The following is a 17861-nucleotide window of genomic DNA, read 5'->3' as shown; positions in this document are numbered from 1 at the left end:
AACTGCGAGTCTGCGACACCCTGGAAATTCAGCCATGGGCAAATAAAGAGGGTTTGTTATCCTTTTCTCCCTCACCTCGCAAAATGACTTTTTTTTTTAAAAAGGAAAGGCAGCCCATGTGATATTTTCTCCTCTTCTCGGCTGCGGTCATTGTCAACCTCATCCCTGAGAAATGCAGGAGAATAAAATCGGACGCAGGCTGTGCAGTGCATGGTGAATTCTCTACAAAAGGTCACGATAACAAATCAGAACCCTTCGGATGCGGACCCTGAATTTCGAAATTTAAGTTCCTCGGGATAACCTGCCACATTATAGTTTAAATTCTGAGCCTCCTAAAACGCATATATGGGATATTAGTAGATTTACACCCCCGATCCTAAAACTGTTTGTTAAGGAGCAAATTCTGTTATTCCAAACGTGCTTAATTTCCATATGAAATATTTAGGATTCTGGTGTTCTTCCATGAACTTCCCCGGGTTTCTAGCTTGATTAAAATAGCTCAAGAAGCTTCCGATTTCAGGGCTAGGTTTTATTAGTGCTTCAACTTAACATTTCACGCGCGTATTTGTTAAGGAAATCATATTCTGATGTGTATAATCTCCAGCGATTTCTCAGACATACCATGAAATTCAGGCCAAGGGGAAATGGTTCGTTTTGCACAAATCCACCGCCCATTTAAATAGGCTGCTTAGACTTACTCAGATTTACACCGTGGCTCTAAAAACATTGACTTGGGAGTAATTCCAAATGGTTGCGAGAGATATGACTCCCCGGTCACTGATTTTTAGGATCTCAGCCTTAGGTGGGAAATGGGGCTAAATCCTGCTACTGTAGGTTCAGTGGACTGGGTCCAGCTCAAGCCTAATAACAATCCCACCTTGCTCTGCCTTGTCCTCACAATCTATGATCGTATACTGGATTACGATGAGACCCGCAACACGTTTATTTATAAATGTATGTGTGTACTCGGAAGTAAACCCCACTGCGTTCAACGGAGCTAACACTTAGCGTAGATACGATTTCAGCCTGAGATGCAATGTCCTATTATATTGTATCAAGATTGGAGAGACCAGGCCGCTTGATAAACTGTGCTTGAAGAATGAACTTCCATTTTCTTATTGGTTTTGCATCCATTAAATCCCCTCATTCATTCTCTTTTGCTTCAGTAATAGGAATGCCTAGATGTTCCGGTAGGGTGTGGTGCCTGTTATTTATGGCCTTCATTTACCCCTAAACTGTTGGCACATATATTTCCAGGTTACAAATTGCTGTTGGGTCACATTTCCGCCCCCTCTCCCCATCTGCCGCCTTCGTTCTGAAATATATGCGTAATATCTGCTTTATAAGAACATCTATCACTAATGAAATGCGTCCGCCACTACGAATGCCTGCCTTGAGTTCGCGGTGAGTTCCCACGCAGCATTCGTGTCTTTCCAAAGAGCCTGGCGCTAACGTGGACCCTTCCACTTGTCCTGCTTCATTCTGCCATACAAACACCAAGATGGTTGGGGTTTTTTTTGCTGTTTTTTTGCATTAATTTCAATAAGAAAATCTCCGTTACTTCTCAAAGCAAACGTGTTTAACACATCAATATAGTTTTAAGAAACTTCCCTTCCTAAATCGTTGCGTTTTGCATTGGGGGGGTGGTGCCTGTGAGTATATACTGCGCTCCACACACACACACACACACACACACACACACACACACACACACAAACACACACACACGCCCTTTTCTTCTTCCTGTAAAACGGAAACATTCCTAACCACCTTGGGTATTAAACTTTGTCCCTAACTAGGAAATATAGTAATGTGGGGAAACGATTAGCGTTTATGCATATTGACTTTTAATGGCGGTAGGGAACGGCAAAGTAAGATTAACTGTAAACTCAGATGGTGCCAATCCTGGGAAAGTTAGAGGTGCATCACGGTCAACTGCAAGCTCCTACATAATCACCTAAAGTAGAAGGAGTATATATAGGACTCCAGAATATAATCCGCATTCTAACCTCTCAAACTGTTGGCAGTAACAAATGTGTTTTTCTCAACAGGAAATAAAATTTGACAGCAGTGTGTTTCCTAATCAGAATTAAAGTAATACTGCGAGTCTATAACTTAGGCCATTTCTCCCCTCTAACATACTTCCGTTTCAAAACACCAAGCGCTTAGTGCTTCAGATTGCAATGATTGGGGTATAAATAGCTTGTGCTATCCAGGAAAAGACTTAGATTTCTAGAAATATATATATATTTCTAGAAATCTATATATATCGGGCAACTATTTTAGGGCCCAACTGTAAATGAAAGTTAAATGTCAATGGGTGTTTTAAAATATTTGGTTTTTAAAAAGGCATCAGTGTGTGTTAACTGAAATACGTTTCAGTATCTAAATCCCTCTGCAAATGGAGACGAGTAACTATTTTTTTAACGTGAGGAAGACCTAAAGAGACCTGAGTTTGTTGGATCCGGACAAATGGAAAACACGGGCTTCCTGAGCAGTGCGGGGAGGGGGGAGAGCCTCTTAGGCACAGGGGAAAAGCAGAATCGTGGATAATAGTTTCCAGCCTCTCATTCTGTGGTACTGAGCTCGAGCGATCTGTGAAGGTCCGAGATAAATTGTGTCGCTATCTCTTTAACACCCTCCCCTCGCCTGCGCACGCACGCACACACACACACACACACACACACTTTGCTCCTGGATTCTCTCCCTCCTTCCCTCCCTCCCAAAGACCCCACTGGTTGTTTTATGATAGGTGGGGGCGGGGGGAGGAAGGGGAAAGGCGCGTCAGTAATGAAAGTGGATGTTTCTAATCTATTGACGAGGATAGATTTCGTTTCGTTTTAGTTTTGTAGCGAAGCAGAAGTCTTTCCCGGATATTTACACACACACACACACACACACACACACACACACACACTATTCTTGCGTTGCATACGTTTAATTCTTAAACTCCAAGCTCCGGGGAGGAAACGGTCCTGGCTGGTTTTCGCTGGAGAAATAGACCAAATATGGCGTGCAGGAAAAAGCCCGTGGCTTTTGCCGCTCTTGCTTCTGATTTCCGATTAAAGATCCCCGAAGAGCGCATCTTTTCCTCCGCCCCCTCTCCCTCCCTCCCTCCCTCCCTCCCTCCCTCCCTCATCTCCTCATGCAGCGTGAAAGAAAGAGCCCCTCTTCGACGTAGTAAAGGTCAAGTCCTACAACGCACAAACCACGGTCATTACTGTACGGTGACCCATGGTGAATTAGGGAGGGAACGTCAGGGTGTCCCGCCATCAAAAACATTTGGACTTTCCCTCTGGTGGGACTAGTGGGGGGAGGACACGTATGGGATTCCACCGCCCTTGAGTCTCGTTCCCTCACTTTCGTTGGCCTGATCATCTCCATCGGAACTTTAAGCAGCGGGATTTGAGAGGAGAAGTCAGCGTGAGATGTTGGGCGCATGTTCTGGCTCAAGTTCGTAACGAGAAGAAGCAGACTAACCTTAAGGGCTCTGCTTCCCGATCTTCGGATGATTCAAAACCCGGAGGGGTCTAGATCAGCCGGCCTCAATCCAGCTTTATTAGCATACCGGCTCTCCCAGTCTCCCCCCTCCCTTAAAATCCGAGTTGATCCGGAGCTTTAGAGGCGAGATCCGAAACCTGCTTGTCCAGTTCCTCTTTGATGTTTTGCGCCGGTAGACTGGATCTTGGAGAATGGGGTAAGATTATTCTGATAATCTCCACGCCCGTGACAATGCCATGTGAATATGAATATGTATGTATTCATAAAATTTCTGGTGCCGCTGCTGAATGCGTGGCTGCGATCGGTGTCGTCTAAATTGTCTTTCTATGAGTTTCTGTCTTTCATTTTGTGGGATGTACTGTATTACAGTATTATTCCCACACCCTTACCCCAAAGCCGTTATTTTTTCACCACCCCTCTGCTTTGACGTTTCATATCTATCTGTCTATCGATGTATATAGATTAGATATAGATAATATTTGAAAAAGCACCAACATATTTCTTTTTACTAACCGCCCCCCCCCTCCTTACCACCACCACCCCAAAAAACCATTTATGGAATAACGAAGTGTTTATTATCTGGAAAGAGGGAAGTAACAATTCGCCTACAATTTTATTCACGCCACAGTTCGATGTGCAATTTCTGGAAGTCCCACCTCCCTCTCCCCACGCCACCCAAAAATCTATTTGCCGTCAAATAGGAAGCATTCGCAATGTGTGCATGAATTTATTAATACAGCTTTTATTACAATTATTTATCTTTGTGACAGCATTCCTAGGCACAACCGGGAACAGCCCCACTTTCTATAGTTCTGCTTAAGCCGCCTTCCATTTTGAGTATTTGGAACATCAGAAATATCCTCGTGGGGGTACCTCGTGGTTTAAAAGCCTTTTTTATCCGACCCTGGACTTTGGCGAGGGATGCCTCAAGGAAGATTTAGATGGCAATCGAAGACGCCTTGGTTTTTCCCCTGGTCTATAGTTAATGGTTTGCGTGTGACTAAATATAAATAAGGTTTACCGCAACAAGGAGACCCACTAGGGTGGACAGCTGTGTGGAGATAGGGACAGGGTTGAGGAAATGTTAGATGAGGGCGCTGCCCCTCCGTGTGTATTTTTAGCCAATTTCTCCTGGCTGCTATTTTTCCGCTCGTTGCTGATGTAAAGACAGGATTATCAATCCAGTTCAAACCCAGGGCACTACAGAGTAATTAATACTCGCCCTTATTGTTAACCTATTTATTCTGCTTGTTATTGTTCCCGCCCACTCTCTCATTATTGATGCAAATAATACCAAAGTAATTGCGTGCGTGTGTGTGTGTGTGTGTGTGTGTAGATAGATACAGATACAGTTCAACCTCAATGCAGCTAAAGGGCTATACTGTAACTATTTTCTCCGGCCCTGCAGCTCATTCGAACGAGTTTATTCTGGCTAATATTATTTTTTGGAGCATTACTGAGGCAGTCTTGATGCAAACGATGCAGAAGAGCATAGGCGGGCCAGGGTGGGACAGGAGCCCCCCCCCCCTCCAGTAGACCCCTCCATTCACTATCATCCTTGCTTGACCCCCGTAGGAAAAGCGTATTCTATAACCCCCACCCCACCCCGCAGTGGGGTTAAGATTCCTTCCCATTCCCCGAATCCCTAGTTTAAATCTGGTTATCAATATGTTCGTGCTCCTTTCTGGTGAAGACGATGAAAATGGTGCAGAAATGGACCTGACGGCCATACTAAATATTCGCAGTCACGCAGCTTTGCTTTGGTTCTTCGGGAAATAAATGCTCCTCCCTTCTGCCCCTACCTATAATAATAGTATTCTGTGAGCAGCGAATGTATATTTAATCAGTGTGGTGCGAAAATGATATTCAGTCCTATCTTAACCACGTTTACCCAGAATTACGTTATAGTGCGATGAATGGAACCTTAGTCTCAAGTCAAAGCTCCTAGGATTGCGGGACGACGGGGCCCAAAGAGAATACAGTTGTCTTATTCCCTTCTACTACAGCTTAAATGGTCCGTGGTTCGCGTTTTTGTCCAGTATTGCAGAGTAGCATTGCAAAAACGCAGGCAATTTGTTTGAAGGCCTTCTAAAATCTGAAGTTCGTATTCTGAAGCTACCGAGAAACTCTGGAGACGAGAAATATTGTATGTTAGGTGAATATGGCGATTATCAAGAATGGCTTTTACAGTGAGTTTGCAGCACAGAATAATGAGAAGCTTTGTGTCGTCACTTGGTGATTTAGGGAAAATAATAAACGTTTTCTTACTGGAACAAAATGTTGTTATAATAGGTCGTACTAATTCTACAGTTGTTTAACTCCCCATGTGGGGAGTTTAAAAAGCATATATGTTATTGTACTTATTGTACCTAACAGGTGACTCAAATAATAACCCTTTATCAAATTACTTTTCTGTATCCAAAGAACAATATTAGTGAAATCACTGAAGGTACAATAGGTATAATGAAATAAAAAAATGTTTGCTCAAATATACAGTCTTGAACAAGAAATAAATTTTCAATGTTGGGAATAGAGAAATGAAAGAAATTGAACGGTTTTTCATCCATTAAGTAAATAATGAAACAGAGCACGATCATTGCATTAAAATATTTTATTTTCGTGGATTTTGTTGATTAACAAACTTAAGGTCAAGTTCAAGGCATCACCTGTGACAATACGTCTAAATATGTCAAACTTGAAATGTTGTCCTGCGGTTGTTTTGGTTGTTTATAAACGGGAATGGTCTCCTTTGCAGACCAGACATTGACCTCACGGTCTTTAGGAAAAACCACCAGGTTCAGAATCCGTGGCTGGACTTCTCATTAGGGTGTCAGAGGGTATTATGTATTTGAAATTTACAAGAGCGGTGTCCGTGTGTTTTACTCTCTTGAAGCAGCAGATCTGCTGGGGCAGATCCAGACGCAACCTTGAAGGAAAAAAATGCTAGAAATACAAATTCCTTGGTAGGCGCTACAGTGCTGTGGTTTAACCGGCTGATGCTTATTACGTTCTGCAATGGCTGATTTGTTAGGGATTTCGCGGATATGAACCGGGTGTGTTTTGTCCATTAAGGAACGTGCAGACCTTTCCACCCCTCACGCTCCTGCTTTTTCTTCTCAAACCAAGTTAGCTGCTCTAAACACCTTGAGAACCTTGCATCTGGACGCTTTATGTATTGGGACTCAAAAGAAGACTTGTGAATCCTGTAACTGTGTGCGCTGCCCATATTTTCATTTAGTGGGGGAAGGAGAGTGGTCAGATAAATGTACACGCCAGAATGCACACGCAAAGCACAAGAGCATGAATATGTGGCTCCTTCTCCGGCCAGTCGGTTACAGAAACACTGACTGCAACATCTAAAGTAATACCTCAGTTTTATTTGCAAACGTTTACGCAACGCTATGGAGTGTACAGTACAGTCGCCCTGTCTATCACAGAAGCTGTTGCTGAGTGCTATAATGAAAGGAACGCTGCACTGAGGTGGACGAAAGGCATACAGAAAATTCACATCTGTGACTGCCGTCTGTAATATTCGTATCTCGAAAGCACATGTAACATTCTGTTCATAGCTCCAAGGTTGCTTACTTGGAAGCAGATTTCGTGGAAAGCCATGGGGCTTGCATGGAAGCAAATGCAGTTTAAGATACGGAAAGTAACAGGCGGGTTGGGGTGTCTAATAATCTTAATCAGGAAAGTCAATCTTTCTTGCTTAAACTAATGGCAACTAAAAACCCTTAACTTTAACCTAGCCATGATTTCCGATGTCAAAGAAACACTTCCAGTTTTAGATAGGATCGGGCCCATACTTTATTTCTAATCAAATATGTATAGGGTCTGAATCAGTTAGCGCCATCTCATCAGGCAACAAAAATATATTTTCAAATGCATTTATTTGCTTTAATTTTTAACGTAAATACTGACACCAGTATCTTTAGGGCAAATTGCAAGAAAAACCACAGATTATTCCACAATCTGTATTTTGTTAATATCCATTCACTGTTAGGGAAATACAAGCGAAGCTACTGTTTTAAACATATATTTCTTTTCAATATTCCTAATAATTGCTTCCAGGGATATGATCCAGTGTACAAGTGATTCTAAACCCCACTGAGTTCAGTAGCAGAAAACAGGAGAAAATCTCTCACCATTGAAATAAGGGAGAATGAAAATGCTTAATTTTATCTGGTTCATGCCCTGTGAATTTATTTATGAATTTGTAGGCCATTTCTATAACAGCAAGTGTGCATTTAAGAACAGCAAATAGAGGGGAAATATTGGCCAATGGGACAGAATACATTTACAAGCATAGTTTATAAATGGTTCTACAGAAATGAAACTTCGTTTACATAGCTGCTTTTGTTTTAAGTAATGGAAAATTAAAAGCCAGGAGTCACTTGCAGCACCGATAACCCCACATTAGCATCTCTCCTGATTGTCCATTTAGGTGCCATATGCGACCTACCTAGCTAATAGAGGGCATATACCCCCCAGTAACATGACAAATGCCGCAGACCTAAACCCCATTTAAGTTCAGCGACATGTACCGCCGTACATCTGAACTGAAGGAGATCAGTTGAAAATAAAATAAAATTCTGCAGCATGGGCCCAATGGCAAAACACATTATACATTAAGATAAAGACGTGATAAGCGAATTTTCACAAACATCTGCCAAATATATACCCATAAAGAAGCAACCATTCTCTATAATATCGTGTACATCTGAGCGTCGGGCGCCTGGCATATAACCATACTAGACAATTTATAGGTAAGAAAGCGAAGAGGCATTTAACATATAATAAAGCGAGGTCTTTAGAGAACAAAGGGAGCATTTCGAATCTTTCTTCTTGTGCTCGTTACAACGACGAAGAGAAAGCCTATAATCTTCCGGAATGGAAACCGCTCTTCCTCGTTTAGTGGAGGCACGTGTTTTCCTATTTCCCCTACTTACGTGCACTGAATCCTTAAATCCTTAAATTGAGATCCTCGGTTTCTAACCCCAAACTAAACACCTCCGTGGTATCTACGTGGCTTTAGCTCAAGGTGAATTGTGGGGATGGCGCAGGCTCAGGGGATGAGATCCTCAGCTCCTTTTCCCTCCTCCTACTCCGAATCTCAGCAGAGGAAGTCGCGGATATTGCATTTCAAGGGGGGGGGGGCTTTTTTTAAAAAAAGGAGAGCAAACAAATAAGCCCCCAAAATAGCCACCTTAACAGCAGGCTCACCATAACTGAGGGCCCATTTGGAGGAGTTGGAGGCACACATTAGCGGCCTATCACTTAGCAGCAAATAAAGCAGAGATAAGTGTGCCTTGGGTGCCTACTAATTCTGAGACTAGCGGCACCCTTAAGTCTTGGCCCTTTGCATAATAGCCTTTAATGGCTTCACAAATGTAAGCGGTTGCCAGGAGTCAATGCATAGCGTGTGTCCCCCACCTTCCTCCACCACACACACCGCCACCTCTTCCTTTGCACAAAAATGCAACTGCCCCCAAATCTCCGAGTATCTAATTCATTTCCGAAAAACGAAAACCCATCACTAATATCCCAAGCCAGACAGGAGATGGCTGAAGGTGCAGACAATTGGACAGGCTTCCTTCATCCTATATCCTCCTCGCCGCCCCATCTTAATTTCCCCTTTGTCTGAAAGGATTTGAACATGCAAGACTCTCGGTCACCCAAAGGACCTGGAGTCCTTCCGAACAACAAACCTTGGGCTTCCAAACTTGCCCCCTTTTCACCTAAGGCTGCAGCAGACTTATTGAAACCAGCGAGGGGGGGGGGGGAATCCGTGTAGGTGGTTGTCTGTCTCCTGGCTTTCAGTCGGTCGGATCTGGCATGTCCGCTCAGAGACAAGCTGAAGTTGACTGCCAAAAGTGCCATAAAACCCCAGGCCAGTCTAGAACTGTTTTCGGTTCTCCTAGACGCGCCGGGTTCAATGAGAGCCTGTAAAAGCCCCCCGCCCCCCACCCTCCATACAAGTGCAAGAAAGTTGTTTGCTAAGGCAGGAGAGGCGGAGCGAGTCTGGGCAATGGTGGCGCCTTTGTTATCACTGGGGAGGAAAAGGGGGGAGCCTTCAGAAATCCACTCTTGTCCAGTTGGAAGGGAAAGGAATCAAGCAATCTTTTCATAAATATATATGGTTTGGGTCCTGGGGCAGGGGGTCTTCATTATGTATTTTCTACCATATGTATATATGGTACAAATGTAAGCTAGATACAATTCTCAGGTACCTTGTTTTATTCGGGACGGAGGGAAAATAAAATCAAAAGGCTGTCGTTAAGGCCAATTTGGCAAGCATCAGTGTTGCATATTTCTGCACCTTACCCCCCCCCCTAAAAGAAAAGAAATAAAACAGTTTTATAGTCCCACACAGACCCAAGCAATCTGTAACTAGCCCTTTGATGACACGCTTATCTCTTATTTCCATCCACTCTCTTGGCAAATGCGACAAGGAGGGAGATTAATTAATAATTTCAAGTTCAGCTCACAACCGTTGAAGGCCCATAAAAGTTATTCCAGCGATCCAAAATAAAGAGTTCATTAAAGGGATATGTCCAAAGCGTTTGATTTGTGATTGGTAACCCTTGTAAAAAAAGGAAGAAAAAAAAAGAGGGGAGGGGGGGAGAGAAAAGAAACTAGGGAGCCAGAGAAAGAGCGAGGTAAAAGGCATATAAACATTAATGTTAATAAATTAGTTTACTCCGCTACAAAGTAATTACTAGATATTATTGATATTTGCAGCTTCGTACAGTTAAATCGAACGCAGAGAAAATACATAATGAGGATTTTTCCCCCTCCCAGGACCCAACATGATTAGATTTGTTATTGAGTCAGTTACGATAAGTTCAGCAATAAATAAACAAATCGATCTTGACATTCAAATCCCCGGATCTCCAGCATGTACAGTAGAACTCTGAGCTTCTGATGTATTTAAAAAAAGAGGTTACATGGGTGGGTGGGTGGTAAAACAGCAATTTAAAAAAGGATTTCTCCCTCCCTTAAAAAAAAAAAAAGGTACCCCCAAGAGATCATGACATCCCCTGGAATGATATGTGTGCGGGGTTTTCTTTTTACACCAATTTCATAGTGAGTTGCTTTGGCCTTGTGGTAACTCTATTCTCCCGCCCCCCCCACTATAATCAGATCCAGCCAAAACACGAATCTTCCTAAAATTAAGCATATTAAGAGGGTACACATAGGAAAGGGTGGGCCATGGTTGCTGTAGGTTTTCCTGTTGCTTGGCAGGATTATTCCACACAGAGACACACACCACCAGCAGCACTTCCACCTGGTTTCCTTTTACTCTTGGGTGTGGACGCTACTTCTAAACACAGCCAGCTGCCCTTTTTTCCTGCGCATGCTTCCTCGGAAGTAAGCTCCACTGAGTTCAATGAGCCTAAATCCTGAATCGGTGGAGTGGGCTTCCAGCACTGACCACTTCTCTATACAGCCTTCCTCTCTATAAGGCCGCCTTTCCTCCGACTATAGTCAAAGCTTTTAAAAAGAGGTCTTTCTGCAGACTGGGGTTAGTGCTATACAGTAGAGAGCCACTAAGCAGTTAAACGTTAACGCTGAGATTCGGACCCGCCGAAATCCTGGCTCGTCTGCCTCCTGTCCCTGCTAATTTTGCATACTTCTTGCTCGCAGCTATATGTCTGGCTTGGTGCATCTGACCAAGTGATTCCAGTCCACGCCAGTTTGTGCCATCGTGGAAACGCGTTGGCCTTAGAGGTGCCGCAAGACGCTTTCTTGCTGCGGCTCACCCGCTGGAATTCTAATGCTCCTCACGAGTCCCTTGCAATGAACGGCACTTACTTCCGAGGAACACCTTTCAGGATGGGGAGGGGCGCGCGCCTTGGGCTCATCCAACCTCGCTGTGGGTTTCTCAGGTAGGCAGCTGCCCTTAGGTCGCACGCTGCTCTTTCACCTGATGGGTTGCAATCCAAAGACGTCCTGGCATTGCATGTAATACTGGACAAAAATTAAAAAAATAAAAATAATCGAGCAACTGGGTTTTCAAAGCGAGAGGAGGCCGGGGATGGGGAGGGTGTGTGTGTGTGCGGGGATCGGAGAGGAAAAGCCTTGTTAAAGGAGCATAAAAGACCGTGAAATGCCTAGAGCAGAACTAGGATGAAGCAAGCCAGGCTCTCTGAGGTTGGTACGTAGGAAAGGAAGGCGTTTAAGCGCCTTCGGAAGTCGAACATGAACGCGAGCATGTCATCCATTCACCATGAAAATCAGTACAGACTTGGCCCTGGCACATTCTTCCCCGACCATGCCTTCGGAGAGAGAGAAAAACAAAAACCCCTGCATGGCTGGGCGAGTACCTTCCGGAGGAGCCCTTCCCAAGGACCCCGTCGCTTGCGGAGCAGCGCTTCCTAGAAGCCAAGATCTGGGCAGAATTAGGAGATTACACGGCATCTCATGAAAGCGACTCAACGTGCTTTTAAAGGGGTGGGGGTGGAAGGGAAGAGATAGTGCGGGGGAGAGGGAGAAAGATCCGTGGGCACTTCAGCGGGCTAATAGGCTCAAGATAGCTTGATTGCGCGCGGGGGTGGGAAGAGAAGGGCTGCAGGGCGAGAGAGAGAGCGAGGAAGGAAGGAAGAAAGGAAGAAAGAGAAAGAAAGAAAGAAGGAGAGCCGGACAGAGGCCAGCAGTCTTTTCTGTCCTCCTTACTGTCCACGAGGCCCGCGTGAGTTGCACTTTAGATCTCGTGCTTTTTAGCCAGAAGACCAAAAGTGACGATCTGTTGCTTCCCCTGAGATGGCTACAAAAGAGGAGGGGGCGGGAAAAGCGGGGGGGGGACAGGAGGGAGGGAGGGAGGGAGAGAAGGAGAGAGGGCCCATACTCGCAGCTTGTCAATTTCAACATTTGGTCACGTGACCAGCGCCTCCCTGCTAAGGATGGGGATAGATTTCCACGTCAGCTTTACGTCTCCAAATTTCTTACTTCACGGATCTGCTTCAAAGAGGCAGCTGCATTAGAGAATCATGTTAAGCTCGGCTAATGCGGAGAGCCCGAGGTAGCCTAATGATGGATTTTGATGAGCGTGTCCCTTGCTCGTCTAATATGTATTTGCCAAGTTGCACGTACTACGTGTCGGGTCCTGATTTCTCCAGCCTCCCTTCTTTCCTGCCCCAAACCCCGTCTTCTCGCCCCATGACATACTCCTACTCCTCCAACCTACCCCAGGTCCAACCCGTGCGGGAAGTCACCTTCCGCGAGTATGCCATTGATCCGGCTAGTAAATGGCACCACAGGAACAACCTCCCGCATTGCTACTCGGCCGAGGAGATCATGCACAGAGACTGCCTGCCCGCCGCCGCCAACACGGCCGCCGCCGCCGCCGCTGCCGCCAGCATGAGCGAGATGTTCGGGAAAAACACCGCCGCCGTCTATCACGGCCACCACCCGGCTACGACAGCCCCCGCCGCCGCCGCCAGCGTCTCGTCCAATTTCTATAGCACCGTGGGCAGGAACGGGGTGCTCCCGCAGGCTTTCGACCAGTTCTTCGAGACGGCTTATGGCACGGCCGACAGCCACTCGGACTATGCAGGCGAGAAGAACGGGGAGAAGATGCCCCCGGGAGGGGGAGCCGCTCCCGGGCCGGCCGCCGCCGCTGCCGTCGGCGCAACGTCAAGTTCGGACGGGAGCTGCGCCAGGGACGCGGCATCAGCGGCGGCGGCTGCAGCGAGCGCCGCGGCCTCGGCTGCGGAGGAGAAGGAGCGGCGGCGGCGGACGGAGAGCAGCAGCAGCCCGGCTTCGTCTTCCGGCAACAATGAGGAGAAATCCAGCAGCTCAAGTACGTATAAAGGCAGCGCCCTGGCGCTTTTATGAAGCGGACTTGGAAATCTTAGCGCACCGCCGCTGTTAAATTTTTATATGCTGTTTTATAAGCATATAAGGTTTATGGAAGGGCCTGTAGATTTCCCCCAACAAAACTTTGTTATAAAAGGAGAGATCACGTGGCGGGGACTGAAATTGGCCGTGAAATACCCACCGGCCAATGGATGCCTTTTTAAAACAAAAAAAGGAAAAAAAGAAAAAGCGCCCCCCCCCTTAAATCATAAAAAAGAATAAAGAGAGAGAGAGAGGATGTTGGGGAGAGAAAGGCTCTGTGGTCAAACTCTTGAAAATATAATAACGCACGTTTTGCGCCTGTAAATGTACCCAAAAGGGGATTTCTGAGTCCTTTGATATCCATGTAATCCTGTGATTATTTTTCTCTCTCTTTTTTGGATTTTTTTTTTTATAAAAGCCATGTGTTTCCCCAGAAGCCTAGTTAGAAACTTGGATTCAAAGCCATCCCAGTTTTTTAACGATTGCCCGGGAATAGCGTTTAGCAGAAAAACTAGCTGCCTGCACTGTAGCAATATAGTTAAAGCAACAGATTAACCTAAAGCTGGCCTTTTTTGTCTAAAGGAAGCCATTTTCCTAAGACATTGTGGCAAGTATGTGTTGCCTTCTGCCCAACAGTTTGCTACTTACAATTGCTATTCAACCTGTCACTGCCTGGTTTTTGTTTTTTTTAATGTAGATTTTTCTTGCTCATCACCCCCTCACCTTCAAAAGCCTAGGAAAATAGCCTTGTAATGAGCTGTAACAGCAAATGGGGACGTGTTGTGTGTATGTGTGTTTGCAAGGAAATATAGGACCAATATTTAATGTAAAAAGCCTTTAAACTTTAAAGGAGGGGGGGCCATGAACATTAACCCCAGTGTGACTATGAAGGAGCGAAAGGACTTGAGAGGATATAGCAGAGGGGTTAATTTTAAAACACACACACCCCAGATGCGAGTGATAAGATGTAATGAACTAGTGGCTGTCCTAGGCGCTGGGGTACTGTTTTGTTATTTTTAAACAAAAGGAAGCTGCACACAAAAGCAAAACCAAGTTGAAGATTAAAAAAAAAAACCTCGGTCAATGTACAGGAGCCCATTTGGCTTCTCAGATCCTGGTGTCATAATGTCTTTCAGGGGTGAAACAAGCGGTGGAGCTCTCTATGTCCTCTCTTAAAACTGAGTTGCAAAACTGGGTTGCAAGAACAGTGTCACAGCTGGGTTAGGTTACAGAGAGTCTGCCCTGAGCCTTCTTAACCTTCCCGCGCCAAGCATTGTATTATTCGGAGACTGCTTGTGCGATGTCCATCTAGATCTTGTGCACTGCAGATTCTGCTGACTAGGGAGTCAGTAGTTTGGACTCTGTGGGTTTTAATTTCATAGCATAGCGCCTCAGGTGTACTGCTTGAAGTGATGCTTCGAAGTGAAGATGTTGGGATTTTGGAATGTTACATGCAAATATGTTCCTCAAATAAAGCTCAGGCTAATACAGCTGCAGAACGGAACGGAGCGTCAATTTTATGTAGCTAATAAACCAGGCCTTTTCTCAATGGTTCAACCCAAGAATGTCCCTTTATTAAATATGAATTGCAGTCGCCCCCCAGCCCTATCTGATCCCAGACTTAATGGCTTCTGCCTTTTATTTTTGTCATTCCACAGGTGGACAACGCACCCGTAAAAAGAGATGCCCCTACACCAAATATCAGATTAGAGAATTAGAGAGGGAATTCTTCTTCAGTGTCTATATAAACAAAGAGAAACGCCTCCAGCTCTCCCGAATGCTCAACTTGACCGACCGTCAAGTAAAAATATGGTTTCAAAACAGAAGAATGAAAGAGAAAAAAATTAACAGGGACCGATTACAATATTACTCAGCTAATCCACTACTTTAAAAAACTCGTAGCGTTTTTCAAGATGAGATTAAATTCAGATCTCGCCCATGACAAGGTCAAGCCACAGGGTTACCTATGAGAAGGAGGTGTGCAAAGTGACGGAGGACGTTGGGAAAAAAACACCACACTAATATTTTTTTTTCTTCCCCATAAAATGTAAACCAACTGGGGTTTCCCGCTACTTTTCCCACCCCCCTAAAAAAGTTCTTCTTAAAGCTCTTGACATATCAACTGGAAACGGTTTACATCTGGACCCGCATTTCCAAACACGCCACCCCCATATTTTGCTCCGAGGGCAATTTTATACCTCTTACCTATAGACACTGCAACTCATCCCAACGCGGGTTCACACGTGAAAAAGCGGGGAGTGAGTTATTGGATTCGTGTCGGTCTAAAACTGTTACTTTGGTTTTACTGTGGAACATTGCTTGAAAGGCTACCCATGGCTGCACCGGAGCCTGATGGACTACTGCAAAAGAAAACCTACAGGAGCCCCCACAGCCTCTAAATGCACAGCCGCCGTCCCATCACCTTCCCCTCCTCGACCCTTAAAATGACAAACCTTCTTCCGCAAGAGCGGTTACCCTCTTGACCAAGTTCAAAAAATTTAAGCAGTTGCAAGGCCAATCATAAATGTTTGTAGAGGTGTAGTAGTGTTGAGTCTAACCGTGCTGTTGATAGGGAGTTATGGCGTGGAAGGTTTGACAGTCTCCGTTTGAAAACATTTCAGGTATTAATTCGCCATATATGGTAAGGAAACAATCACTGAAGAGTCAAACACATAGCCACGTGCATTAGCTCTCGTTTATAAAACCCCCAACAAAAAATGAACAACAACTGTCGAAAAGTGGCCATCCCTTTGGAGACAAATCATTGTGTTCTTATTTAAATGCTTAAAGAAAATTAAAAACCAAACAAATAAATAAAAGTGCACGGTGGGGTGGAAAGAGAGGGAGAAAGAAAGACTAATCTAATAGCTCCAAAGGGGGAAACCGTAAAAGGAAGCTTCTGGCTTCTGTCTCACAAACTTTCTTCAGGAAATACCTGTGGAGAAGGACAGTTTGGCAAATACCACACAACACTTAATTGGACCCTGGATGTGTGCAATGCACTGAGATCAGATCATTAAAATAACTAGCGTTTTCTTTCCCTTAGAAGCCCAAGCAGAAGGCAAACAATGTAAATATGGTGGATTGGTTTTCAGATCTTTTTGTTCACTATTAAGTGTCGAAAGCCCTACTTAATCGCTCAGGCGGCAGAATCAAAGAACAGAGAGTTCCCTGGAGTTATTTTAAATATATATAAAAGAAGTATATTTCCCTGCAGGAACCAAAGCGAGAGTGAGAAATAGAGAGAGAGAGAGAACAACGAATTTTAAAAGAAAGAACTATTTAAAAATCTATATCAGTTTACAAAGGATATTGTGTTTTATTGTAAAAGTCGCTTGCTGTCGAGAATATCTGAATGTATATTTCATACGAGAATGGTGTTTTACAAGACTTGTACATTTTTAAATGATCCGTTTTGGTTGGTATATGTTTTTTTAACGGTCCTTTTCCTTGGAAAATGTCGAGTTTGTCCTTTTTTAAAAAAAAAGTTCTGTGCAAGAAAGATAAGGTGACTAGAATGTTGTAAAAACCACCAGCTTCGAAAAGGGACACGATTTCTTTTACACGGTTCACAAAACGCAATACCTTTATATTCCAACACTGTTTGAAGATATGTATCGTCATATATGTAAATACGGTTTCTTTTACTATGCGAAGGTCTTTCGTGGCATGTATACAGTGGTACGGCGCACAACGAAAATAAACATGTGGGAAATTTATAATAATAATAATTATTTTTTTTTAATCCTTGTGTTGTATTCATGGATATTCCTTGATCTGGGCTCTGAGAGTTTGAATCATGGCTCCTGAATGGGATGCTTTCATGGAAATTCCATTCACCTATTGCTTCTGGTCCTTCAGGATAATGCAGTGCAACATGTCTGGTATTTATGAATGCGTAGGCAGACGGCAGCGAGCTTGAGGCCAGGTTTCACCGGTTTGTAGAAGTGGGAGGGGGTGGACGATCACTCCTTCCAGTAACTGCAGATTACAGGCTTTATACATTTGCTCACAGGTGTAAAACCTATTAGAAAAGCTGGTGATTTTTTCTGGGCTCATCCGCTCTTGTTTATCTCGAGCGCCATATTTCTGAACACACCCCTTTAAGTGCTAAGAAATGTTTGTGGCAGGATCTGATCCCCAAAACGTCAATGATAGTGAGGCAGAATGAAGCATATTGGTTGAAACGTGTTGGTTCCTCTGTGGTGACTCCTAGGGAAAGAGGACGGCGAGGCATTCCTCCTGCGAGTGAGGCCCAGATGGGCTGTGTGTGGTTTTCGTTCTTAATCTCTCGAGCGGGGGTGGAAATTAAAAATTAAAAAAAAACCCCTCCGAAGACCTTTTTGAGGATGTGGCATGAGGTTGATTTTCCTGTCTTACACTTAATCAGGAGAGAAAGTACATACTGTTTTCTCCTATTGTTTATTGGCTTTGAACTTCTGTATTGCTTTGGACATCACCCATAACCTTGAGGTGAAGGGCTAACTGGCTCTGGGCTTTTGCTGACAACCCCCACCTAA

The 17861-nt window shown here is 44.4% G+C and overlaps 1 protein-coding gene across 1 annotated transcript; it reads left to right on the top strand.

Moving 5' to 3' along the window:
* The first annotated feature begins 12336 nt into the window (after nt 1-12336).
* On the top strand, nt 12337-16049 carry HOXA11 (homeobox A11). The gene is made up of 2 exons (XM_081833853.1): nt 12337-13303; nt 15000-16049. The coding sequence occupies exons 1-2, from the start codon at nt 12508-12510 to the stop codon at nt 15230-15232; spliced, it is 1029 nt and encodes a 342-aa protein (XP_081689979.1). The 5' UTR covers nt 12337-12507; the 3' UTR covers nt 15233-16049.
* The last annotated feature ends 1812 nt before the right edge of the window (nt 16050-17861 follow it).

Source organism: Podarcis erhardii (assembly GCF_964252035.2).
Source record: "Podarcis erhardii genome assembly, chromosome: 12".
NCBI classification, from domain to species: Eukaryota; Metazoa; Chordata; class Lepidosauria; order Squamata; family Lacertidae; genus Podarcis; species Podarcis erhardii.
Note: the sequence above shows the minus strand (reverse complement) of the source record. Positions and strands in the feature narration are given on the sequence as shown.

Excerpts from the sequence above, each read along its gene's own strand:
- HOXA11 (XM_081833853.1), top strand. The coding sequence starts at position 12,508 with ATGCGGAGAGCCCGAGGTAGCCTAATGATGGATTTTGATGAGCGTGTC. Across the intron at positions 13,304-14,999 it reads GGAGAAATCCAGCAGCTCAA|GTGGACAACGCACCCGTAAA; the intron begins GTACGTATAAAG and ends GTCATTCCACAG.